The sequence below is a fragment of the Mandrillus leucophaeus genome, unplaced genomic scaffold (genome assembly GCF_000951045.1).
Source record: "Mandrillus leucophaeus isolate KB7577 unplaced genomic scaffold, Mleu.le_1.0 Scaffold255, whole genome shotgun sequence".
Classification (NCBI taxonomy): Eukaryota; Metazoa; Chordata; class Mammalia; order Primates; family Cercopithecidae; genus Mandrillus; species Mandrillus leucophaeus.
In genome coordinates this window covers 2046517-2073856 of record NW_012102643.1, presented here as the reverse complement: position 1 = coordinate 2073856, position 27340 = coordinate 2046517, and the positions used below count along the sequence as shown (strand labels likewise).

Below are 27340 nucleotides of genomic sequence, written 5' to 3'. Positions count from 1 at the left end.
AAAAAAAAAAAAAAAAAAAAAAAAAAAAAAAAAATCTAAACATAGAAAAATTACAGCAAAAATACAGTAATCTTACGGGAAAACTATTTTATATGCTTTATGTGCAGTCTGCCATTGACGCACGTACAATGGTGTTATTTGGCATGTAACTGTAATTTGCCCAATAACACACAGTACATGGCAGAGGCAGGATTCAAACCCAGACAGGATGGCTCTAGAGCCTGTGCTCCTGGTGATTATACTGTAGAACTTCTTGTCCAACCATCCTTTCAATTCAAGTGTCCATCCACCCATCCCTCTGTATATTCATTAATCTACCTATGTATTCATTGAAGTATTCATTCACTTATTCTCCCATTCATTCTTGCATGTATTCATTCATTGCTTTGTTCCTTTTCTTCTTTCCCTTCTCCATTCACCCAGGTGATTAATTAATCCACTCATTCATTAGTTCATCCATTCACATGCCTGGTCCTGTGCTGGGCTGAGGAGGGAATGAGCTGCCTGCCTTGCAAGAGCATTGCCCTCTCTGCTCCATCCTTGCCTCCTACAACCCTTGATAAAATTAATGATTGGGTAGGGAAGCCCTAGGCTGCCAGAAGGAAGGGGGTCTTCCTTCCTGCCCTTGGCCTTTCACCTGGGCTCAGACCTCATGCTTTCCTCTGTGTCCCTCTTCCGACCCCCCAACCCCAACCTCTGTCTGTCCACAGCATGAAAGCGACATCTCAGCTTACACCTATGAGAAGACGTTGGTGATGGAGCAGCGCTCCCAGATCCTCAAACAGATGCATTTAACCAAGAACGAGCGGGAGCGGGAGGTGAGGTTGCCCTGGCTGGCCCCTGGGAGCCTCAAATTGCTGCCAGTTCTGGGTCTCAGGTTTAGGATGGCTCAGGGCTGACACTCCTGGCATTTCAACTTCACCCTCATCTCCCTGATTCCCCCAACTACACCTCCTGACGCTGATCTCCCAGACAGCAGGAGTACACACTGCAGCTTCACCGCCAACCTCCCAGCCAGGCGGCAGAGGGACTTTGGCATGGGTGACAGATCTGCTCTGTATGTGACTTATGGGGCCTGAGAGAGAAGAGTGGATGCTAAATACATATGGATGATGAGTCCTCAGGGGTGTGGGGTGCCAGTGTGAGGGACAGGGCTCATGTAGAGACCCTCAGAGAGTGGGTAACAGATGGGTGTTTAGGGATATAACTGATGTGTGGGAGTTAGGGGCAAATCCCCTAGGGTGTGACTGATGGGATCTCAGGGGTAATGGTGATGAGCCCCCCACAGGGTGTGGGTATAAGATCTTCTAGGTGTGGGAGATGTAGAACCACCAGAGTATGGGTGAAAGACCCACCCAAGGGAGTGGAGTCCTTGGGAAAATGAGTGGTGCTACCCTAGCTGGGGACAGAAGGGCTCCTGGAGGTGGGTGATAAGTTGCCCAGGGAATGGGTGGCAATCCTACATGTGACGGTAATAGAACCATGGGTTATGAGTCTCCCAGGGTGGGTAATGTATTTATCAGAATGTAGTTGATGGATTCTCAGGGGAATGAGTTATGGGTACTACTTTGAGCTGGGAAGGATGGGTCCTCCAAGGCTGAGTGTTATCCAAGGGAGATAGTAAAAATGGTAAAACATGGCATGGCCACTGACCAGTGGACTGCCAGGACTGACATTGGGCCATAGTGCTAGGATAGAGCATTGCTGTGCCAAGGTTAACCCTTTTGTTGCCAGATGTTGGGGAGGTCTGGGGTTCTGGAGAGGAGGTGGGGCAGGCAGATCAGTGGTGCAGTAGCTATTTGGTCTCAAATCATAGCAATATTTTAACAACTGGTTCAGTTCCAGAAAGTGCATCCTGGCTGAACATCACCTCTAGTGATAGCTCTTTGCAGGGCATGGGTGGTGACTCCCAGCAGAGCTGGCACCAACCTGTGTCACTCCCTAGATCCAGAGTATCACAGATGAGTCACGAGGCTCAATCCGGAGAAAGAATCCAGCCAACACGCGGCTCCGCCTGAACGTCCCAGAAGAGACAGCTGGTGACAGCGAAGAGAAGCCAGAGGAGGAGGTGTGCAGCTGGGGTGGTTTGGCTCCAACCAGTGGGAGCAGAGCACTTGGCCTCCAAAGGACTCACCTGCCATCTCTTCATTCATCCCTCAGGTGCAGCTGATCCACGATCAGAGTGCTCCCAGCTGCCCCAGCAGCTCTCCATCCCCAGGCGAGGAGCCTGAGGGGGAAGGGGAGACAGATCCTGAGAAGGTGCATCTCACCTGGACCAAGGACAAGTCGGTGGCAGAGAAGAATAAGGGCCCCAGTCCTGTCTCCTCTGAGGGCATCAAGGACTTCTTCAGCATGAAGCCGTACGGGCCTGGGGGCTAAGGGCTGGGGGATGGGAAGAGCTAAAGGGTCTTGCTCCCCATGGCAGAGCAAGAGAACAGAAGGCATCCTGCTCTGTCAGCCTGCAGACCCAGTTCAGACATTGTCTTGGTTTCCCCATCTGAGGACTTAGGGGGTTGGGCCCCGTTGCTAAGGCTCAAAATTCCCAGTTGCAGGCAGCAGAAAGGTGAATGGTGTGGGGGCTGGCAGAGCAGGACTCAGGGCAGGTGACCATGGCCCCAGCCCCCAAGTGTCTTCCTCTTTTTCTGACTCTGCTCTTTTTCTTTCTCTTTGCATCTCTTGTGTTTCCTGAAGGGAGTGGGAGAACTTGTAAGTGCTTCAGCATTTTTTCATTCTCTCTCCTAGGATGGCCAGGGTCCCTACCCTTCTCACTCTGTTGTGAACCCCTAATTGGTGCCACGACCTCTGGGATCTCTGAATAGCCCAGTCTGGAGAGGTTTAGGATTGGTGGTCCTGGGCTTGCAAGAACCAGTCCCCAGCAGCCCAGTTCGGGCTGGAAGGGCGACTGGCTCCAATCTTCTCTACCCTCGGCTCACGCGGTCTCCACTCCTCCTTCCTGCCGCAGGAACCAGTCTAATGTGCGGCGCATGCACACGGCGGTGCGGCTGAACGAGGTCATCGTGAAGAAATCCCGGGACGCCAAGCTTGTTTTGCTCAACATGCCTGGGCCTCCCCGCAACCGCAATGGTGACGAAAACTGTATCCTGGAATTAAAATTGGGGGAAAGAGGGAGGTGGACATCAGGGAACCTAGGTCCTCTCTCTGGGATGGAAGAGCTGAGCTGTTCCTGCCTCCGGATCAGCACCTCGGACAGGGACACGGGCGCGAGAGGTCCTGTGGCAGCCGAGCGCGACCCCAATTTCGTCGGGAGGGAAGGAGACCTTGTCTTTCTCCTTGACCGGCTTTCAGACATGGAATTCCTCGAGGTCCTCACAGAGCACCTGGACCGGGTGATGCTGGTCCGCGGCGGCGGCCGCGAGGTCATCACCATCTACTCCTGAGAGCCAGGACCTGCCACTCGGGCCCGAGCGCGCCCGGCCGGCGGCTCTGGAGCCCTCGCCGCGCCCCCCGCCGCTGTCACCGTTTACATACAGACCCTGTGCCCGTGTCCTGGCCCCTTACCCCGCTGCCTGAAGCCCGGAGGCCACGCCTGTCGGGGTGACTCGGAGAGGGCGCCCCGCCGCGCGGAGACCAGAGCTCCTCAGTGCCCGGTTGGCCCGTGGGTCTGCGCTGCCCTTTTTCTGAGCCCGGCCTCGTCTCGCCGGAGGAGACGCTGCAATAAAGGTTGGGAGAAGGCGCGGAAAAGAGAGGAGCTGGGGCCTTGGGGACCCCCAGGTATTCCATGCGGCCCATTCCTCCCCTTCTCACGCCCGCCGCGGTCCTCGCTCTGCGCTCCTCCGGCGCTGCTCCCTGACTCCCGGCGGCCCGGAGGCACGCGGGGTGGGAAGGCCGCGCTCGCTGTCTCCGCCGCCCCTTCTCGCCGAGCCGTGGGGCGCGGGCGGCCGAGCCTATACATAGTGTACAGGAGACATCGCGTGTATTTTTAACGTCCCCATATTTATGTGACTAGAAGCGCAACAGACTTCTCGCCGCAGTCGAGCTCTCCCGCTGGGGGCACTGCTGGGAGACAGAGGCCTCGGGAAGCTGAATTTTCCTTGACGTTCAAGTTAGAGAGCGAAAGTGCTTTAGGCCCAGGCGGGTGTCGTGGTGGTCTCGTTCCCTCGACACCTCCGTCCCGCTCTCGCCTCTTCGCCCTTTCCGCGCACCCTTGGCTTCCCACCCTCCCCTCCAGTCCTTTTCGGAGATGAGGTGAGACAAGGGTCCAACTTTTCCTGGATTCGCCTCCCAGCGGATGTGAGCTTCCACTGCGGCTGCAGAGACGCAACCTCTTCTCATCGGCTCTTATGCAAGTTGGGGCCAGGATAGGGGAGGGGCGCTCCTCAAGGGGAAGAAACAAAGAGGCCCGCGCCCCACCGAGGAAGCCCCGCCCCGTGCCTTCGCTGGGGAGCAGGCGTCTCTCCTCAGTTGGCTTGTCGCCTGCTCCCCGTATCCCATGGCTCCTCGCCAAAGACTGAAATTGTGGAGCTGGAGGGCGCCCCCTCCCCGGAGTTTCCTCCCTGGGACAGGTGAGGGAGGAGGGGACCGATTCTGGTTTAGGGGCCGGACCCACTGGGAGACCCCAGAGCCACCCGTGATGTTCCCTCCCCCGTCCCCATCTGGCAGCTCCTGCCTCGCCTGGGGGACCCAGCCGCCTTTTCCGTGCCCTGGGGCCGGGCCTCGCTGCTTAGCAGCGGCCTCTAGCTCCGTCTCCCGGGGACCTGGGCCTGAGGGAGGGCTGGAGTCGCACGCGCTTTATCCTTAGCGCCTGTCTGCTCTCCTCTAACTAGGACCCAGGGCCTTTGGCTTCCCCAACTCGTCCTTGGCGCTTCCGCTCCACCAGCCTGGTCTGAGGCGTGCTCTGTCCTTAGAGAAGGCGCGGTGGCCGGGTTCCCTTCCCCTAGGGCACGTTTCTAAGGGGATCAGGCACTGCATGCTCGTTCCAGCACCATCTGGGACTGGGTACAGTACCTCCAGCCCCAGGGCCCTGACCTGCGCACCTAGATAGACATCTCCCCCACCTCCCAGAGCTGGGGCCACTGAGTACTCCTGACCTCACCACCTCTTTTCCTTTGAGCCCAAGGCAGAGTTGGAGCTGGCGCCACCCAGACAGGGTCAGGTGTGGCTGGGGCTAGGTTTGGAGGTCTGCCGGTTACACCAAGTGCCCTCTGAGATTCGATCAGGGGACTGGATAGATTCTTTCAGGTAATCAGGAAGCTGGAGGTGTTAGACACCAGTGCCCTGCATCCTTCAGTAGACCTCCCTCTGAGAACCACAGCCAGGTCCTGCTTTCTGGGGGCCTGAATATTTCAGAGCTGACATGGTGGGCTGTGCAGAAGGGGGCTGTATCAACATCAATTAGGGAACCAAAGTTGCACTATCTGGGCCCAGATTGTCTGGTTGGCAAAAGCAAAGTTTCCGTTGATGAGACAGACATCCCACAACAAAAACCCAAGTTTTCTGTGCTACATGTGCAATATTTGTTATGAATGTTATCACAAGTCATTCATCAAATTATCTTTATAATCACTGTAGTTAGATGTTTCATGTCCATTCAAGTGACTTTTATTCTGAGTGCAATATTTCAATAGCCTTGTAGTGATAACTAGTGTTGCTTTTGTTTTAGACGATCTATGTGCAGGGCAATGCAATGAAGTTGAAAACCCTTGTAAATAGGAGAGGTTGCAAACCAAATCAAGAGTATTTACTACTATTATTACTATTATTATTAGGCCTGCCTTTAATTTTCAGTGTAAGTGTTCAGTATTCCGCATCCTGCCTCAGTATTATCTTGTGTTCTTTGTGCCAATATGAAAGGGAGAGGTTGGTTCTTTCCTTGTTGAATGCTCCCATTTAATGCTTTATGGCTTTTACTGTATTACTTTTTTAGACTCCCGTCTGCACAAAATGCAATAAAAATAATTTTATTATACCCTTCATGGCCTGAGATGTGCTGTTTAGACACTCCAGGGGGCCCTCCAGGAGGACCCCACACTCTTAAATCAGAAACACTGACCCCCACTGACAGAAAAGATGGGCTAATGGTCCAGGTCTGGTGATCTAATTTATCTACCAATAGCTTTGGGGCCCTGGCCTGGAGGGCTGCACTAACATCGTCTCCTAAGAGACTGGCAGGCACTTACTAGGTGTCAGGCCACACTGGCATCTTCTAGGAGGTAGTGAGCACTTTCTAAGTATAGGTGTCAGGCTGCACTGATATCCCCCAGGAGGCAGTAAGCACTTACTGGTGAGGCTCAGTGCTCTCGGCACATTGGTCCCTAACCCACCGGAGGCCTATGCCACCCACTTCACCACACCCAACCCAAGCTATTAAATGCTCTTCAAGGCTCCTTCAGGTTCTATGAATTCTGCCAACTCCTTGCACAATGGGTAGAACAGAGGGTGGCAACTAAGACAAAGTGCAAACAGGAAGTGCCCCCTGACCGAAGGCCACCAACCACAAATGGCCTCATCACATCCTGTTTTCCTTTCCTAAAATAAGAGGACAAGGCTGCTGACACAATGAATGTCTACCAGAAGCAGGATGTTGAACACAGCCTTGTAATTAGCCAATAGGGTTTTGCTCTGGACTGTTTAATTAAAGCCTCTAAGTGAGCCACCTATGAAGAGAAGGCAGGGTTCAAAGAGGTTCGAGGCTGGATCATATGCCGAGGACAAGAGGGGAAAGACAAGAGTCCTCGAGACAGGAGCCCTCACCTCTGACTTGGGGAAAGCATCCTGCAAAGAGCATATTCACATCCAAGAAAGATGAACATAGCTTTTACTTTTTTCATTTTAATTAAAAAGTAATCATTTCATTTTATTAACAACACAAGAGTTCCAAAGAGGAAAAAACAAAAAACCACTATATAACACAAACAGGTCAGAACAAAAATGCTGCCATTTGGGGACCTTGAATTTTGAAACCATTGCTTGCTTAACCACTGGCAGGGACTCAGCTGAAGTCGCTGCTCTCCCTCACCCCTGCTAGAGGACCTCGAGATTGATCCACAGGGCTCTACTGAGCATAAACCCTGGGGGGAGGGCAGTTTCCTGGGGCTCCATTTAGAACCACAGCCAGAAGCCCTCCCTCTAACAATTTCATTCTGGTGCAAAAGTCATGAACAGCCGCCTATCTCGAGAACATGTCCAGCTACCAGAAGTCTGACATCAAAGTGGTCCCTACCTCCTGCTGCTCAGGAAAGAGTAAGAGTCTAGACAAAAACAAGAGCCTGGGGTTTTGAGCCAAAAGCCCAAAACAAATCACTGAAGAAATGGGTGTTCATGGCCAGAGTCTCAGAATCGACTCCATGGAAGTGCCGCTGGAGAGGGGGATGCTGACAGAACTGGTAAGGGGGAAGAGTGGTGGGGCCCAGATTCACAGTTTGTGGTAACTGCTGCTGACTGGAGCTGTTCAGTTCATTGGAGATCTTCCAATGAAATGAAAACAAAAAAGAAAAGAGAAAAAAACAAAAAACAACCTTGGCTCAGAGAAAAAAATTCTTTTTTCTGTGGCTGCCATGGCCATTCCTCAACAATCCAGAGTGGCTGATTTATGAATCCTTAAGCAGACCCCAAACCTGTGGGGTAAGGGTATGATGACACTGTGCCTGCCAAGGCCAGTTTGCTTTTCTTCAACTCTAGGCAGGAGTTGCAGGCAGGAGCTTGAGCTCTGGTCAATGTGTATGAAGCTGGAAAGTCTTGGTAGGTTCACAATGAACAAAGGTGGTGCCTACTGACATGACAAATGCCATTCCACACTTGGCTAGCTGGGCCTGGCTCCAAATCCAGTAGACACAGGGACTGGAGAAACCCCATCAAATATAAGCCCAGACACCTGTACTGCCCCAGTGACCCTGGAGATATTTATTTTCTACAAAAAACAAAACAAAAAAAAGATACAGCCCCAAATGCAGTATAAACTTTGTAAGGAATAAGCAACACAGCCTTGGGCAGAAGAGAGAGCAGGTGGTAGAAACTGATGACACTCGATGCCGGCCTGGGAGCGCAGAAAACATCCTCCAAACACCTCTATTTAGAACACAGTAAGTAGGAGGAGGCCAGGGGATGAAGGGACTGGGAAGAGTTGAAAGATTTAGCCTCAGTAATGCCTCTGGTAAGATCCCATGGGGGCCTGTGGCTGCCCCATCTGTGCTGTGGTCTGGCTAACCAGGTGGGAGAGAGCAGGGCCACTCTGGATCAGGGTATCCAGAGCCTTCTGTACACTTGGATTGTCAAAGTTGATACCTGTGGAAGACACGGGCCTCTGGCTAGCCATGTTGCTAGCAGGTGCCAGGCGACTGGAAGGCTGGCCAAAAAGCCCCTGGGAAGGAGCCCCAGGTCTGGGGCCCATGTTCTGAGCAGATCCTCCCTGTCCCAAAATGCTTGGAGGCTGATTGCCAGAGGCCTGTGATCTTTGTTGAGGCTGGCTGTTTGGTGCTGTGGAAAAATTCTGGTTTGGGGTGTTTCCGGCAGCAACCGAGGGGGATGCAGAGCTGCTATTGGCCGTCACCGTGCCACTATTGAAGAGGCTGAGGATTTTGGCCTGAAGCTCTTGCTGGGAGGTGGGGGGTGCAGATGGAGTGGGTGTAGCAGAGGGGAGCACTTGGCCGCCCTGGAGCGGTTGGGAGCTTGGCTGTGTCTTCAGCGAGGCACCCGAGGTCGCCCCGAGTGGTTGGCGGGAAATCGGGCCTGGAAGACAGAAGAGGGAGGTATCTGGTTCAAAGTACCCCCCAAGGGCAGGAGGCCTAGCAGCCAAAGGAAGAACAATCACTGAGTCACATCAATCATACAGTACACAGACTATAACATCAATTTTCCAAAGAGGCCGCTTCATGATATGTGCTGTTTACAGAAAACAATAGGCTAGTTCCCCTAGAGAACTGCTAAAAAAACAAAAGGGCATCCATCCTGGGAGCCAGCAATACTAGTCAATCCACCACATTAACTACAGGAATCAGCATTCAGTACCCAAATATAAAGTTATTATTAACATTATATCGGCATGGATGGCCCAAGGGATGGACTTATTTCCCTTACCCACTCCAAAGAGCCCTGGGCCTGACACCCTCCCAACAGAGCCTGGGGATTAGAGAAATGCAGAGTCAGAACTTCACCTCGGCCCTGCCACGTAGCTCACCAGGCAGAGAGTCGGTGCTGCTCCTCATTAGCCGCTCCTTCCGCTCTCGCAGGTAGTTGATGATCTTGTCAGTCTCTTCAGCAGTGAGGTACCTGTTGTCTGCCAGCAGGTTAATGAGGCTTTGGATGGCTGGAGGGTGGCCCCCACGCACTCCCTCCTCAGGGCCTCCTCTCTCTCTTTCCTGCAGGATGGCTTCATCGGCCATCTTGGCTGCCTGTCTGGCAATCTCCTCACGTTCCTTCTCCCGGCACTCATTCTTGTAGCGCTCATAATTTCTGGCCACCAGCACCATGGCATCTGCCTGGGGCATGTTGCGATGCTCTGTAGGAGGAAATGACATGAATTATTTTCTTTCATGACATATTTAAGTGCCCACCTGCTGCACTCTGTCAAGTCTTTCCTAACCTCATACCAGCAAGAAAATCATTTTGGTGACAAAAAGCCTTGAGATTGTGAGTAGGGTAGTGTGGAGGGAGAGATGAAGGGCAGAAAGGGAAGTGAATGAATACCTTTGGTGGGGACATGCACCTTTGTATACAGCTGGTTCTTTGGGGGAATTCCTAGATCACAGACTTGTAGTAAAAACCAAAGAAACATGACAGCCTCCCGCAGATTCAAACAGACCATGCGGGGAACAGCCACGGGAGGCAGGCCCAACAGACTCTAGACCAGCAGCAGGAGGCCAACAGGCCCCTCTGGAAAGACGGGCTCTCCACTGTGCTCCTAAGGACAGAGCCGGCCTACTATTTTTTAATTCAGCAGTTCAAAAGTCATGGATTAAGATCAAACTGTGACCCTAAATAACCTCCACTCCTCACCCATGGGCAACATGGTTTACTGGGTAGTGAGAGGACTCCTCAGAACTTCTGTCCTCACACATCTTGAGGACTATTCCTCGGACAAATGACCCACTGGAGATCCTTATGTAATTATATAGTTATGGGGGTAAAGGGTGAAGCAAACAGAGATCCTGAGTATACTGGGGAAAGGGTTAAGTCTGTGCTGTAAGAGTGAGGAGCAGGGTTTCAGCTGGTGGAGTCTTAATCCTATGGGCTCAATGCATGAAAAGCTACTTCTGAAAAGGACTTCGAGAACTGGGCCTGGGCCTCTACAGGGTCAGGGCCTCTAGTCCCTCTCGTTACTTCTCATAGCCCCTTTGGTTACTTCTCCAGCACACTTACAAAAAGGACCCTAAATGCCTATTATATTCTCTGTCCTCCATTAGAAAGCTGGGCGAAGCAAGGATTTTGTCACATTCAGTGGAGTACATGACAGAGGTGTGCTGGAGCCAGATCTCAGTGGCAAGAGCCAACTGTGTACATTTCTTTCCAACTCTCCCTTCAGTGACTTCATGTTGGTGGCTTGAACTGAAACATGGTGGAGTATTTACACCATGGAGATCAGCAAATGTTATAAACGCCCTCCCCCCACACTGGAACTTGTTGTTAAACGTGTGCCAGCACACCACTGTATATACCTAGTGGTTAAGTATAGTGTAACAGAGAGCCAGGCCCAGAACTGTATCCACTAAGAAACTATCAGATAAATAAATGACTACGCAAGACTCTTCCATGGTACTTAAGAGAGGGGCCCTATCATATATGAACTGAGATATAAGAGTCATTTGCCCAAAACCTGCTTCTTCCGAGTAGGGCATAAATGACTAATAATGGACTAGTGACTACCTCCGGTATTTTGACCCACTTGGGCCTCTGTACCTTGCGGGGTTCCAAACATGATGTTGACTGTGCAGGAGCGGTGAATCTGGTGTTGCTGGGTGATGACAATAGCAAAAGGAGAACCTCCCCTGCTAACATCCTCCAAGGCTTGCGACAATGACACCTCTGTGTTAAGGAAGATCAAGTCCACTACCATGCCCAGGTCTCGCACCTTCCGCCCCACAGACTCAGCATAGTCTCTGTAAAAACAAGTAAGGTCCAGGTGAGCGACCAACTCCAAATCTGCATTGTTGTGTCTCAAGCCAGTTGTGTGTGTTCCTATCGAGAACTCAAACCCTAGTCTACCCCACTGCCATATTGAGGATCCAAGGATCTAGACCAATACTCACTCTCCACCCCGGCTCAGAATGGCTGTGACTTGCTTGAGGTCACAAGAGAAGTTGCCTTTAGCACAGTATGATACTCAGGTCCCTCTCTTGATTCTGTAGTCCAGTGGTCCTTCCTTAACACCATCCTCCTCCCTAACACTTGTGGCACTTATCTCTTTTTGGGTAGGCTGCATAATACAGTGGGAAAATCATGGGCTTTAACGATAGAAACATGGGTATGGATCCCAGCCCTTAATATTTATTTGCAAAGCTGTGAAGCTTAAGCAAGTCCATTTATCTCTTACAAACATCAGTTTCTTTACTAATAAAACAAGAGTAACATGGCTCAGGTCATATGTCATTTCTTTGACCTTCCCTCCAATCTAAATTACATCTCTGATATTCTCCTCTCATAGGACTCATCACCTGTATGCTTTTGTTACCTGCCCCATTAGGGTGTAAGTTCCACCAGTGGAATGAGGCTATACAGCCCCAGTACCTGCCATCCACTATACATATAAAAGATTTGCTGAATGCTCATTTTATATGATTACTGTGAAGATTAAAAATAATTTATGTAAGGCACCTAGTATGGGGTAGTACATAAAGTAGGTGCTCAGAAAATAACAGCTATTATCATGTGTCCAAAAACAGCTCTCTAGAGTTAAAAGCAGCATCTATCACTGAACAAGACAGCCAACAGCCTGTGAACTCTGCCGACAGCTTGGTGTCTCAACACCTATTTCCCTAGTCACTGCCTTGAAATTAGCTCTTTAACCCCAAACTGCTAGAAAATACATGAAGTTATTTACTTAGTACCACCTGGGGAAAGGGAACATAGCTACAGGCAAGCCTGCAAGCTGCTATACTTCCTTCTGCTTCTCTGCTCTGCCTCTTCAGGGAGAAAATGTAAAACAGGGATGCAGTGAAACAATGCTATGAGCCCTAGCTTGGTAACATGGTCATCTAACAGTTCTGCAAGGCCATGGCACTTCACAAAGACTTGGTTCTTGGCTGACAAATGCAGAGACGTGTCTCCCAAAGTATTGGGCATTTGGGTTGTCCCATGAAGGGGTTATATACTACTCTGCTTGACCAGTGACTACACCCTCTTCCTTCCATTCTCAGTCTGCATGGTTCCACAGGGCTAATCCCACCTCTAGCTCTTGGGATGGGAACATGACTTAGCCCTGGCTAATCAGAACATAAAGCACCCCTGCCAAAGTGACAGGCTCAGGGATGGGAAAGTGAGTCAGGTCAATCTAAGAAGAATTGCAGAACTTCAGGTGGAAACACTGGGAAAGAAAAGCTCTCTTTCCACTTGGCTTGCTAAGCTAAGAAGACACATGTTTAGGGCCAGCGCCATTCCGCCTCTTCAAGCACAAAATCTGCCTGAGAACAAAGGCAAATCTGAGGAAAGCAGTACTTAGAGACTAACACAGAGCCCAAGTCTTGATGACATGGTCTGACCCTTGATGTGGCCATGCCTCAACTTCCCAGTTACTTTCTGCTTAAATGAGAAATGTCCCTTTTGGGCTCAATTTGAATTGAGTTTTCTGTCACCTATAACTGAAAGAACCCTGACTAACAAAGCACAGCAATGCAAGAATACACAGCTCAAATTCAATGAACAGAGGTGCTAAACAGGGGCCTGAATTTCTCTGACTCTTCTCCTTACTGGGGAGAAATATTTAAGGGTTCTTACTTTGTCTGTTTGTTGACGACAATCACAGAACAATCAACGGGCCTTTCGGCATCAAAGCGTCTCTGGATTTCCTCAAAATATTGACGATAAAGCTCTTCTCTACGCCGTTCCTCACGTTTCAAACGCTCTGCAAGACACCACCAGGGTAAACTGAAATAAGGACTGGACCCTTCTATAAAAACAAGTCACAGGCCTCATTTTAAATCCTGAGCTACTTGTAGGCAAAGGTCATCTCTGAATCAATCCTTTGGTCTATCTCCTAAAAATAGCCAGCATTAGTATTTTTTACTATTAAAAATTAACCAAAATGTAATGGCCGGATTAAAGGGCATGGCCATTTTTTTCTGAGATGGAGTCTTGCTCTGTTGCCCAAGCTGGAGCTCAGTGGTGCGATCTCAGCTCACAGAAACCTCCACCTCCTGGGTTCAAGTAATTCTCCTGCCTCAGCCTCCTGAGTAGCTGGGATTACAGGCACCCGCCACCATGCCCAGCTAATTTTTGTATTTTTAGTAGAGACGGGGTTTCACCATGTTGGTCAGGCTGGTCTCGAACCCCTGATCTCGTGATCTACCCACCTCGGCCTCCCAAAGTGCTGGGATTACAGGCGTGAACCACTGCACCCGGCCCAGGGCATGGCCATTTTAATGCTGCATCTGATACTTACTGCCAAGCTGCTCCGTGGGAAGGCTGGTACTAATTTATACCTCCACAGACGTAGATCATCTAGTACCTATTTCTCTACACCTTAGTTAACACTGAGTACTGGCATTCTTTTTAAGTCTTACCAACTTGACAGATAAGAATAGTATTCATTATTATTCTAATCTGCATTTTTGATGACTTTTTTTTGAAAAAAAAAAAAAGTAGTAAAGTTTAAAATTAAAAATTTTGAAAGTTCTTGTTTTAAAAGAAAAAAATCAAGTAGTAAAGTTTAAAATTAAAAAATTAAAATTAAAAATGAGGTTCTTAAAGATTTCAACTTAGCCAGGTATGAGGTAATTTAAGAAACTTTAAAGATGTATTGAGAAAAACCAGGCCTTAAAAAGACACGTTTGTCTTCATCTAAAAAAGAGATGCTATTAGGTAAAAGTTACGCAAAACCAAAAGCCTATTTTGCATAGATAATGCAGATAGTCAGTCATAGTTATCTGGTCAGCAAGCAAAAAACAAGCACTTAATGTCTTAAGCTCCAATCTTTTGTTCATTTTTCTTTTTTTTTTGAGACAGGGTCTCACTGTCACCCGGGTTGGAGTGCAGCGGCACAATCATGGCTTGCTGAGACCTCAACATCCTAGGCTCCAGTGATCCTCCTACCTCAGCCCCCCGAGTAGCTGGGACTACAGGCGTGCAGCACTGCACCCGGATAATTTTTGTATTTTTCTGTAGCGATGGGGTTTTACTATGTTGCTCAAGCTGGTCTTGAACTCCTGGGCTCAAGTGAGCTGATGGCCTTGGCCTTCCAAAGTGCTAGGATTACAGGTGGTGGCCACAGTGACCAGTATTTTGTTCATTTCTTATTGCTGGAATTTAATATTTATTTCTTCTTGTTGGATGTCTAAACCAAATGATGGTACTAATTTGCATCTTAAAAATCATTTTCAAGCCAAATGCTCTTTACTCACTAATAAGCTACTTGTATTTCTTCTTTTCATACACTGTTTGGCCAAGTCACTAGCCCTTTTTCAGATGGGGTACTGGTTATTAATTTCCTTTCTCTTTTGTAAAGTGTTCTATCACTAATAGGAATAGACTGTTGCAGCTACTTTACCTTTTGCACGAGACTGACTTTCTGGGCCTGGAGGGCCTCGTCCATCAAAGCTATCTCTGTAACGGTCAAAATAAGAGTCATCCTTTCTCCTGCAATAGTCATCCATTCGTAGGTATCGGTCATAAGAGCCTTCTCTCCTGAAAAGTTAAGGAAATTTTCATAATGACAAACCTGTGTCCTATACTGAAAAAATCATCTAGAGAATTCTTTGGGATTAGACAAATGAGGTTTATATCTGAGACTCACTGCATATCAGCTCTGTGGCTGTGATAGAGTTAACCTGTCTCACAAAATGATGGGAGGGGATGAACAGAGATGATGTACAGAAAGCACTTAGCATAGTCTTGGCATATATTAAATGCAAAATAACTGGCAGGAATTATTGACATTAGTTTTGAGGAAACATTACATGTCCCTCCCTTGTGCTTTTTAAAATTATACTTAAACGTATGTAACAATAATTTCCCATTTTAACAATTTTTATTTATTATTTTTATTTTTATTTTTTTAGTAGAGACGGGAGTTTTGCCACGTTGCCTAGGTTGGTCTTGAACTCCTGAGCTCGGGCAATCCGCCAACCTCAGCCTCCCAAAGTGCTGGGATTACAGGCGTGAGCCACCGTGCCTGGCCTAACAATTTTTAAGTGTACAATTCAGTGGCACTATATTCACAATGTTGTGTAATCACTGCCATTATCTATCTAAAATTTTTCATCACCTCAAACAAATTCTGCATTTGTGAAATAATAACTCCCCTCTTTCCAGCCACTGGTAATCTTTAATCTACTTTCTGTCTCTATAAATTTGCCTATTCTTGATATTTCATATAAGTGAAATCATACAATATTTGTCTTGTGTCTGGCTTATTTCACTTAGCATAATGTTTTCAACATCCTTCATGCTGTAACACAGATCAGAACTTCATTCCATTTTATGGTTGAGTGATACCACATTATATGAATACATCACTTAAAAAAAAATCCACATCAGATGCAGTGGCTTACACCTGTAATCTCAGCACTTTGGGAGGCCAAGGCAGGAGGATACCTTGAGCTCAGGAGTTCAAGACCAGCCTGGGCAACATAGTGAGACTCTACATCTACACAAAAAGCTACCCAGGTGTGGTGGCGTATGCCTGTAGTTCCAGCTACTTGCGAGGCTGAGGTGGGAGGATTACTTAAGCCTGGGAGGTCAAGGCTGCAGTGAGCTGTGATCATGCTACTGCACTCCAGCCTGGGAAACAGAATGAGATCTTGTCTCAAAGAAAAAAAAATCTATTAATCTGCCGACAGACATCTGAATTGTTTTTACCTTTTGGTTATTATGAATCGTACTGTTATGCATATTCATGTACAACTATCTGAGTCCCTCTTTTCAATCCTTTTGAGTGTATACTCATGAGTGGAACTGATAGATCATATGGTAATTCTATGTTTAACTTTTTAAGGAACTGCCAAACTGTTTTCCATAGTGGCTATACCAATTTGCACACCTACTTGCAATTTCTGATGGTTTCAATTTCTCCATACCTTTCGAACACTGTTATTTTCTGTTAAAAATGTTTAAAATCATTCATACATTCAGCAAAATTTATTGAGCAGCAGCACATCTACCACTTGACAGTCACTAGAAATATAAGGCTGATAAAATTACTGCTCTTACGGAGCTTTCAATTAGTTTAGCAGAACATACATAAAAAAGAACTTACGGTGGCCGGGCGCGGTGGCTCACGCCTGTAATCCCAGCACTCTGGGAGGCCGAGGCGGGTGGATCACAAGGTCAGGAGATCGAGACCATGGTGAAACCCCGTCTCTACTAAAAATAGAAAAAATTAGCCGGGCGCGGTGGCGGGCGCCTGTAGTCCCAGCTACTCGGGAGGCTGAGGCAGGAGAATGGCGTGAACCCGGGAGGCGGAGCTTGCAGTGAGCCGAGATTGCGCCACTGCACTACAGCCTGGGCGACAGACCAAGACTCCGAAAAAAAAAAAAAAAAAAAAAAAAAAGAACTTACGGAAAAAACAAGCATAGTAACTATGTATGTACCTGTACATAGGATCTCGGGAGTCTCTCATGTCTCTGTATCTGTCGTACATGGGGTCTCGCTGATCTCGAAAATCCCTAGAGTCTCTTAGATCACGAAAGTCTCTAAGATCCCTCATGTCCCGAACGTCGCGCATACTCCTGCTGTCTCTGTGATCCCGCAAGTCTCTACTATGTCTGTGGTCCCGCAAGTCTCGGGGATCTCGAATGTCTCTGCTGTCCCGGGCATCCCGGCCATTTCTGCCGTCCCTGGGCTCTCTCCTTGGACTTCCTCGAATTGGGGATCGATCACGCCTTGAATCTCGACTGTCTCCAAAGCCATATGGATCCCTGTGGGAGGTAGCAAGAAGATGTTAAGACAAAGAAATTGAAAGTAGTCAACCCATCAGCTCTTCATAAGAGAAAGCCCCCACCCTCCAAGCATTTTTCTCTAAAACAGGGCAGCCAAACAGAACATGACTAAACATTTAAGGCCAGTCATCCATTTGGTCAGCAAATAGTCTAGAGGTTCCACAATCTCAAAAGATTAGGACATCAAAAGAATGTATGACCAAAAACCGAAGGTCTTGACTGGATAACAGTATTCATCAAGCTTTCAAAGTGAAAGTGTCTTTCCACCAGACTTGCTTGAAAGAGACTTTACAAGTGGTAAAAAGTTGGAGGGACAGAGTAAGGAGGCAAGACTTATGAAGACAAAAAGAGTGAAGGGCACAATCTTATAATAAAAGTGATCAAAGGAACTGTCCTTAAAGTATGGAAAGTTCAGTTGAAGCATCTTGGCAGGATAATAAAATTAAGGGGAAAAAAGTACTATAAGATACATACAGTAAAGGATCAAGAACAATCTGTTTCTCTGTTTTGTCAGAGCTATTGAGTAGTGGTATCTCTCAGTCTGAGCGTTTACGCAGAACCTGATTCCTTTTTGCTCAAGATGGCTTAAAAAAACAAAAAACAAAAAACAAAAACCTAAACAGTGAAGTCACAGCTATGCTTGGTCTACTCTGACTCAATGTTCTTCATGAGACGTTTCAACCCACTGGAAACTCCTCTTCAACATATTTAAAATTAAAACCTTCTTACTCCAACCCCATGAGCCCCATTCCCCACTTTTCCACTTCTGACAAAAATCATCTTTCAAGTTACCAAGTTTTAATTAGTTCTTGAAATTAACCATGCTTTTTCCTCCCCCATCCCAATAAAGTCACTTGTGTCCCGTTTACTTTTTCTTTCTATTCCCATTGGATTTGTAAGTCCAATCCAAGCCCTTATTTCTATTCTGACACCAACAAGTTTCCAAAATACAGAATTAAAAATCAGTCTACTCGCTTTCAATTCATTCGACACATAAATACATTAACTATCCTAAAATGCCAACTTCTATGTTAGAAAGCTTAATAAATCTGACACCTATTACCTTCCTCTCATTTCTAATTCAAAATCCTCAGTTCTACTTAATTCTTATGCGATAACTCACAAGACATAATCTATCTCAATATTTTTATTTACATGATTTCTATACTTGGAATATTTTTCCTGTACTAATCCAAGTACCATCCAATCCACACAGGCAACTTCATGTCCCATGTCTTCCAAGAAACCTTCCCTACCCTTCCTAACTGCTGATCTCTTCTGCACAGCTCAGGGCACTTTCTATCTGTATTACTCATCTTGATCTGGCATTTACCTTTTTACAACATCATCTTATGTCTGACCTGCTTTAAGGATTACCTTCTCTGTAAAACCTGCCCTGAACTCTTGATCTTCCCCAACAAACATGCTCCTCCTCCAGTCCTTCCCATCTCAGTAAATGGCACATCCAACTACTCAGTTACTCAAGCCACGAAACTGGATGTCATCTTTCCCTTAAAGCCTCATCCTCCCTTCCAACCACATTTCCAAATTTTCTTCATTCTTTCTCAGTTCTGCCCACTTTCCTTTACCTTCTTTGGCACTACTGAAGGCCAGCTCATAATCATCTCACCCTCAAACCACAGCAAGAGCCTTCTAAAGCAGTCTCACTTCTGTTTTTGCCTATAATTTTTCTCCAGAAAGATCACTCTCCAGTGATCTTTTACGTATGTAAAGCCCGTCACTGGTTTCCCATAGTATGTATTTGTTTATTTTTATAGGGATGAGGTCTCACCTATGTTGCCCAGGCTGGAGTGCAGTGGCTATTCACAGGTGGGATCAAGGAACACTACAGCCTTGAACTCCTGGGAGCTCAAGTGATCCTCCTGCCTCAGCCTACCAAGTAGCTGGAACTACAGTTGTGTACCACTATGCCAGGCTCCCACAGTATTTAGAATTCAATCTAAAACCTCTACCAATGGCATGAAGGTCCTGTATAATCTTGGCTCCTGTCTTCTTCAACCCTGTCACACCCTCTCCCTAGTTTACCACTCTGCCACACCGGCCTTTCAGCTATAACTAGCCAACGTCTTTCCCAATCCCTTTACATGAGTAGCAGGAAGAGATCTACACTCATTTTCCAGGTCTCAGCGTACAAATATCCCCTACTCCCTGATTCTGTTAGATTCAATCAAAGTTTACCTTCTGCCCCTAAAATTCTCTCATAACACTTTGTTTTTACTTTTGTCATTGACATTACATATTTATTTAATGTCTGTCTGCCCTACTAGACTACAAGCGCCATAAGGACAAGAACTATGTCACTTTGATTCTGCACTACAAACCCACTATGTAGAACAATGTCTGTTGTATGACAGATGCTCTATACATATGTTGAATGAATCTTGCTCCAGTACAAACTTCTATAGCTGCACTTACCACACAGTTTTGTAATTGTTTGTTTACGTGGCTTCCCTACCAGATAAGAAGTTCTCTTGAAGGCTTTGTAGCTCCAGGATACGGCACAGGAGTTCAGTACGTGTTTAATGAATTGAATTATTCTACTAAACTGTAAGCCTCTCAAGAGCAGGCAACATGTTTTGCTCATATTTTTGTCATCTACCATGGTGACACACATTAGGTATTCATCATGATGTCATCAGCTTGTGGAAAACCTCACCTCAGCCACACGGGCACAGCAAAACCAATTTAAATGCCAATTTTGCTTCCATGAAAAATATTTGTTATATATTTTAAGGTTCACCAGCATTCCTGACTTGTGGGAGCAAACATATTATAGACCAGGGACTTTAAATGAGGATAGCTAAGCATTATTTTTTTTTCCTTTTTTTTTTTTTGAGATGGAGTCTCGCTCTCTTGTCCAGGCTGGAGTGCAGTGGCCAGATCTCAGCTCACTGCAAGTTCTGCCTCCCGGGTTTACGCCATTCTCCTGCCTCAGCCTCCCGAGTAGCTGGGACTACAGGCGCTCGCCACCTAGCCCAGCTAGTTTTTTTGTATTTTTTTTTTTAGCAGAGATGGGGTTTCAGTATGTTAGCCAGGATGGTCTCGATCTCCTGACCTCATGATCCGCCCGTCTCGGCCTCCCAAAGTGCTGGGATTACAGGCTTGAGCCACCGCGCCCGGCCAGCATTATTTTTCTTATTAAAGTGAAGACTAACCAAGAGTCTTACTTCAACTTTCCTTATTATATCACATAATCCTCCTAACATGCAACATCTGATATAGTGTGTAATGTGGGTAAACACTCAAGATCCAAAGAGAAAGGACAACTGCAAAGTATTTTTGGATTAATGATCGGCAGATAAACCTGCCTTGGGGAGCAGTTAGAAGTAGTCATTAGAGGTGGAATCCAATTTCAAGTGTTCTTGGCAATCAGGGCTGAAAGATCATCATCCTGACAGACCACAGACCACACACAAAGCCCTGGGCTGGTGGAAATGGAGGTGGGGCATGTCATAGCATGTTATTTACCACTTCAGGAGTATTATAAGTGCTATGTTTGGTTCTTATTCTTTTGAATCCATCGAAAAACCTTACTTACCTGTCAGAGTCCATCCCTGCAAGTTGACTAAAACTCTAGATTTGCAAAGTCTGGGTTCAATCTTCCAGTTTGAGAGGAAGATATTTCCCTTTCCCTTAAATAATCTGAAGTCCATGTGCAACAAAACTACTAATTCCCTCTCAAGTGCCTTCAGGGTAAAAATGTAGAAGAGGTGATACTCACAAAAGGAAAAAGAACCAAAGGCATGGTGGAAGTAGGGAAAAGAAGATAATAATTTTCTCAAAAGAAAAGGCAAAGCCTTTTTTCCTTTCTCCAAAAGATAAACACTATGGTAGACTGCTGTTCTTCTGGAGACGAAAACAAAACAAAAAACCCTTTAGGGCTGCTTTAGGACCCAAACAAAGAACTCCTCAGAACAAAAGGGCTCCTGCTGCTGGCCCCAACATATTTTTCAAAACAAGACCACAGCTAACAAAAAGGCAGTAGTATGCTGAAATCAAAGTGCAAAAAGACAAAGCTTCCTGTGGGAGATGCTGGACCTCAGATGATAAGTGGGTTAGAATCAGGTTTCTGGAGCACAATAAGGTTAACAATATCATCCCACAGCACCAGAGGTGTTTTACTAAAGGAACCAAATGCAGCATACCCTAAGGTACTGCATCACTAGAGGATAAAAAGAAACTGAACAGTGGTTAAATTTCAGCACTGGAGTCCACAAACTGAAGGCAGGTGGCAAACACAACTAAAATTCTGCTGCAAATTCCTCATCTATTCAGCAGGGGGAAAAAGGCAAATACTCTTTGCCTTGAGAGGAATATAGTCACATCACTGGAAAACATTTGAGAGGTAAGGGCGAAATGAAGGGGAAAACAATGGTTCTGGTGACAAGTGATGTGCTTCTGGTAGAATGTGTCTCTTCCTGAGGACTAAAGGGGTGTGCAGAGCACTAGGCATTTGACAGCCTACAGACTAAGAACTGACAGATGATCATCTTAGAAAACTGTGATGGGCTTTGAATTTCTCTTTGGCAACAGACTGAAACTTCATGTCCAGGACGGTTTTCTTTGGCTTTGGTTCTACAGATGGTCAGGGAGGAAGACCTCTGTCTTTTCCTTTCTTTTCTGCAAAGGTCAGCATCCCCTTTCTTCCTTTCTGTTCACTGGAATGTCTTCCTTGGGAGGGCCAGCCTCTTTCCGACCCTGAAAAAATCCTTCATTAGCTCTTCAAACTTCTGTCACAGATACACTGTCCACAAATATCGTCATCAAAATGGCTGGCTGCTGTGTGATGTTGATCTTTCACCCAGGAGGGCTTCACACTACTGTTAGAAATGGAGACAACAGACTTGTCCAGAATATTGCCATTAGGTGGAGGAAGGATACGGGGTGCAATGAGGTACCACACCTCACAGACCCAAATTTTATACAAATCCATGTTTTTCCTTAGGAAACACTGATGACCTTCTCCAGCACAAACAGAACTTTCTTATTGGCAGAGGTGGCAGTTGCTGAGAACTGATGACTTCTTCAAGTGTTATTGCAGAGGTAATCACAACCTGGAATTTTTTTGTGGCCCACCTAGAGCTAGTGCTGTCTCACATCCAAGGAGCAAGCAGTAATCAAAGACATTAAGGCCCTGTGGATAAGCAGAAAGCATTTCAGGTCATGTAAGAAACTTGACTACAGCCAGGTTATTTCTGATGAGCCGATACCCAATGACTTTCACCAAAGAGATGTAAGGTTTAACATCTTTCACAAATATATGGGGAAAATCCTCTGCAGAGCTTTGGATGTAGATGAGTTAATTCTATTTGTTCTTCTTTAAGTCATTCAGAAGTACAGTCTTACTTCTAGTACCTAGAGGCCACGTCTGCATAAAGATATGCTACAAGATCTGGACTGTCAAGGTGTTGAGCTGAAGATCGTAACTGAGACATCTAAGGCACAACTGGAATCATGATCCTGTCTTTGAAGAAGGACTAATGCTTAGTATCGATGCTTGACAACTTGCATAGTAAGTATGTAAGGTACTCACAGGAGTTCAATGAAGTGGCCCTCAAGAGTTAGATGGTAAGAATTCAGGCTGAAATGTGATCCAGAGTACAGATTCCTCATGCAGAATTCTGTGCTTGGCTGGGCCAATATTATCAGAATTATACACTGACAGCTGGAGTCATTAGGGAGGCATATTACTGAATAGAGAGCAAAGCCAGCAGAACTGTGGTTTACTGAAACATTTGAAGAGGTGATAATCCTGTGAAAACTCCCAAAGATACCTATGTTAAGTCCAGCAAAGCAAGGTGTCATAAAGGTCTTGCCAGTATGCTTATACCAACATTCTTATTAAACATAGAAAGCGCTAAAAATGTAGAGGTATAACTTAAGGAAATATTTGCCATAGGTAGTGTTTTTTTTCCCCTGTGAACGATGCATCCCCTATGGCTGGGGGCACACAAAATGATTAGGACTGCCGAATAAAGGCAGTTTGTTGTTGTCAACTATTGATACATTTAGAGTTATCTCAAGGCTTTGATTGGAAGCATGCACCCGAAGAAGGACGTACCCAGTGTTCACCCTCAGTTAAATGATTACCCCTTCCAGGTTAATTACTTGCTGCTCATCTTGCCTACTCTTTGCAATTTATGTCTGCCCTATTGGTATATCTTAAGAGATAAAAAGAGATAAAGTATGATCAGGACAATGATGAAAATGTTAGTGCTATTTTGAATACAATGTTAAACTTGTCTTTTTTTTAAGGTAAAAAACTAGGATTCTGAATACAATGTTAAATTGTCTTTTTTTTTTTTTTAAGGTAAAAAACTGGGACTCTTAGCTCGGTTTTTAGATGGGATTACTGGGATTACTAACTGCGACCATCATTTCCTAAAGCAAATAAACATGACTGTATGGAACTTCATCATGTTAAACAACATGCTGAGGAACGCAGCTAGGGAAATATCACCAAGGGGAAGACGGATTGTTAATGGAATTTGAATTAGTCTAGCTGTCCCTCCTGTTGATTGTAAATAGAGCAGGAAGTCACTGCCCTATCCACACCACCAAATGACCTCATTTTACAATTGATTTCTGAGGAAGGTGATATTTTAAAAGGCATACAAAAGGTGACCTGTATATTTATATAGTTGGTAAGGAGCTCATTTTATTTTTTGAGACAGGGTCTCACTGTTGCCCAGGCTGAAGTGTAATGCCGTGATCACGGCTCACTGCAACCTCACCCTCCTGCACTCAAGTGATTCTCCTGCTTCAAAGCCTCCCCAGTAGCTGGGAGTACATGCAAGAGCCACCACGCGTGGCTATTTTTTTGTAGAGATGGAGTTTCACCATGTTGCCCAGGCTGGTCTCGAACTCCTGAGCTCAAGTGATCCGCCCACCTTGTCCTCCCAAAGTGTTGGGATCACAGGTGTGAGCCACTGTGCCTGGCTAGAAGCTCATTTTATAAGGCCCTCTCCAATGTTGTCTGTATGTTTATTTGTGCAGGGACTATTATTAAAAAAAGAAAAAAAAAGCATAAAACTATTTCTAGATTGGGGTGAAATTAATATTTTTAATTTAATGCTCTGGCAATGGCTATTACTGGGTTCCAACCAGGGAAGTTGGTCATTCCCCAACACTGCAATGTTTGTTGAACATCTACAACCAACTAGAAATGTTAAAAGCATTTGGTTAAGTATCATCAACAGGATGATATAAAATACCCTTCTCAATCCATAACAGAAACAGGATCTACTCTCTGTTCTGCAATGTGGCTTGTTTGTTGTTACTGTTTTTTACGCCTGTGGAAACACACAGACATTATCCAGAGATCACCAAAGATCACCAAGCATCATGGAGACAACACAGAGGGGGAGGATTTTACTAGTGGAGTCAGTGTCTTTTAAAGTTACAAATTCCACACTCCTGGTAAGTCACCAGGAAACACACACGGTAGCGCTCTTTGGAAATTGGATACACACCATATCTCCTTTCAAGCCACCTGACAACTAAAGCTTCCAATGGGAACCCTGTACTTCTGACCATTAGATGCAACTCTTATCCACCTGTATTCCATTCTGTACTGGGACAATAAGATAGGACTGCTCAAGATCTGTGGCACGTTAGATGAAGGCTAATGAAAGTAGACATTATACGGAACTGCTGAAGTTCTGCAGGATTTGTTTATGTTCTTCAGGATACTCACACACACACACAAATCAACCAACAGAGTATTTACCTGCAAGCTGCAGGCATTCCTTAGAGAGAACAGACAGAATACCAATTTACATGCCCACTTCCGCAGAGAAACCAACGAATGGCCAGAGAAGCCACACGACAGCTGTGGTATAGCTGAAGCTATGGTATTGGACTCAACTCTGCTGCACAGGCAGAGTGGACAAAGACTCCAGCTGAATGAAACCAGCAGCATTACTTTGCCCTTAGGGTCTGCTTAAACTCTGCAGAGTGGGCATGCGTAATCTATTCCCAGTAGCTAGAACTTCACATCCAAGTAGGAGTATATACATGAAACACACAGTGGACATTCTTTCCTATAAGTAGGTAACAAAATACAGGTGTTTTTGTCCAAAAGCAGGACAGCTCTATGTTATGCGTAATGCTCAGTTAGCTGAGTTCACAAGGTGACCAGTGGAGCTACTAGTACAGATGAGGATTCACTGTATGCAGCACTGTCCAGTTCACTGTAGGAAATGCAGTTTACTGTGGTACGTAGTTTAGGGATGTTTCTGGGGAAAATTGGCTTTTTTACTTAGAGGCAAGGCAAAATCCATTAATCCATTTGGGCCCTGAAGAGACATCAGATATGAAATATATCATTTGTATGAAATATATCATATCTGTCTGCCCTCTACACAAAACTGCATCCACTTGTGTGCTGTTATGGGGCCAGAACAACTGAATAGGATATCTTTATTTATGGTGTAAATGGTACCATTAATAAAGCTCTTCTTTGAGAGAAGGGACCAATTTAATATGTATCTTGAGGGTACGCACCAGGATTATCTCTCTTGTATACACTGGAAGGAAGAATACATTGGGAAAACACCCTCGATTTCCGTGAAAGCTAAGAAAAAGGGAGACTTTCGAGAGCTGGAGTGTTTTGCCCTTTTTATTTCCCCTCAAACAGGTAACCCAAGTATGTGAGCAAACAGGGGATCTGCAGCACAGGCACAGCGGTAATCTCTCAAGCAGCACTTTCCGTAAACCTGGGTTAACATCTGGACCGGCAGCCATTTGGAATGAAGAGTCGAATCTCTGCTGCCCACTGCAGTGCAGCATGGCATACACCAATGACTCTGGGGCACTCCTTCTGCTCTGGAGGCTCCCACTGACACGTGAGCTGGGGACAGACAGAGGTTTATCCTCTTCCAATTGCCTGCAACTCATGTTGCAAGCTGAACTTGCTGGATTTGCCACCGAAAACACAAAGCTTCCTCTGTATCTCCTGATGTATGTTTAAAAAAAGCAGCAAGGCCCTTCACACAGGGTTCATGTTCTTATTGTTTGCTTGAGCGTTTCACTTGTTGGGGGGAAGAAAAGACCTTTGGTGTACGAAGCTGGGCTTAACTCCCCAGAGCCCAACTCTCCCAAGGTAACTCACGGCTTCAGGGTACTTTACCTTCGTGTGGGGCTGGGTCTTGATGGAGCCGTATTCATATTTCTTCCTTCCGCTGCCTTATTAATATCTGAAAAGAATAATCAACCCATCTGTTCAATGCTACGGAATAAAAACAAGATCATCAGCACATTTCAAATGAAAGCAACAACAACAAAAAACTACAATGACAACCAGATGGTGTAAGAAAAGCCATTCAGCAGAGACACACTGTCACTTGGGCAATTTTTATTATTGAGTTAAGGTAGTACATTGTCACAGCTTGGTAAGAAATGTCCCTTCGTTTTCTAGTTAACACATAATTTGTCTTAAACTAATTACGTCAATGCTTTAATACCCTGCCAAGCCCTAGACCTGACACGTTCCCTCCAAGGGGAGGAAAAGGTTGTTTTCTAAACTCTTAGAAAGCAGTTGTAAGATTCTTTTTGTGAGGAAGAAAAGTGGGGGGGAAGATAAGGAGAGCTTAAAAAACAAAAGGGCAAAGGTAAATAATTCTATTTTATGTTACTAAGAAGTAATAGCTGGATTTCAGTGTCTTAAAACTTCCAATATCCCATGAAGCAGGGCCTCCTGTTAGTGTGTCTTGTGTTGAATTCCATTGGATAGAATCTTCCGGAATAACATGCAGGAAAGAAAACTGTTATTACTATTTTTAATAAACAAAGAATATGACCTGTTAATATCTACAACCTTCACAGACAGATAACCAAGAATACAGACTGGCATATGGTATAGTAGAGTTAGGTAATAAAACACTACTCATAAGTTGTTTTCATTAGAGAAGGCTGGCATATAGAACTAGATATGGGAGAAAAGCTGAATCACACAAACTTAAAGAAAAGCAAATTTGTAGAGTTAAAGCCTGCTTTACTAAAAACAAAAAATACCTGCTTTACAAAAATTGAAGTGAATAATAAACACCATGTATTAAGAAATCTATGCCCCAAAATAATACCTGACAATTTTCATATGACTTAAAGCTAAATAAATACATTACAAATTTCATACTTCAGAAGAATGAAGAAATAAAACTGCTTTCTGCTGTATAGTTTGTTCCCCTTTTTCCGTATTAAACAATGGCGTATCTAATGACATCAAATGGTATTAAGTACTCACATAATTCGAGTGCTTTAAAATAATAACTTTGTAT

General features: G+C 45.7%; 2 protein-coding genes across 3 annotated transcripts in view; one reads left to right on the top strand and one right to left on the bottom strand.

Annotated features, from left to right (window-relative positions):
- The window catches only part of SLC12A5 (solute carrier family 12 (potassium/chloride transporter), member 5), a 49878-nt gene extending 43947 nt beyond the window's left edge, over window positions 1-5931 (top strand). For both annotated transcript variants that reach the window (XM_011983771.1, XM_011983772.1), the window contains exons 21-26: window positions 711-818; window positions 1946-2068; window positions 2161-2360; window positions 2692-2706; window positions 2963-3096; window positions 3307-5931. In XM_011983771.1, the coding sequence (XP_011839161.1) occupies window positions 711-818; window positions 1946-2068; window positions 2161-2360; window positions 2692-2706; window positions 2963-3096; window positions 3307-3398 (672 nt within the window). In that variant the 3' untranslated portion in view covers window positions 3399-5931. The remainder of the gene's footprint in view (window positions 1-710; window positions 819-1945; window positions 2069-2160; window positions 2361-2691; window positions 2707-2962; window positions 3097-3306) is intronic.
- An 842-nt stretch (window positions 5932-6773) lies between these two features.
- Window positions 6774-26767, bottom strand: NCOA5 (nuclear receptor coactivator 5). Its single transcript, XM_011983770.1, has 7 exons — window positions 26194-26767; window positions 16695-17021; window positions 14654-14790; window positions 12886-13012; window positions 10852-11051; window positions 9134-9454; window positions 6774-8685 (listed from the first exon to the last, which is right to left on the bottom strand). Exons 1-7 carry the CDS (start codon window positions 26229-26231, stop codon window positions 8096-8098), a joined length of 1740 nt encoding a protein of 579 aa, XP_011839160.1. The 5' UTR covers window positions 26232-26767; the 3' UTR covers window positions 6774-8095.
- Window positions 26768-27340: the final 573 nt, after the last annotated feature.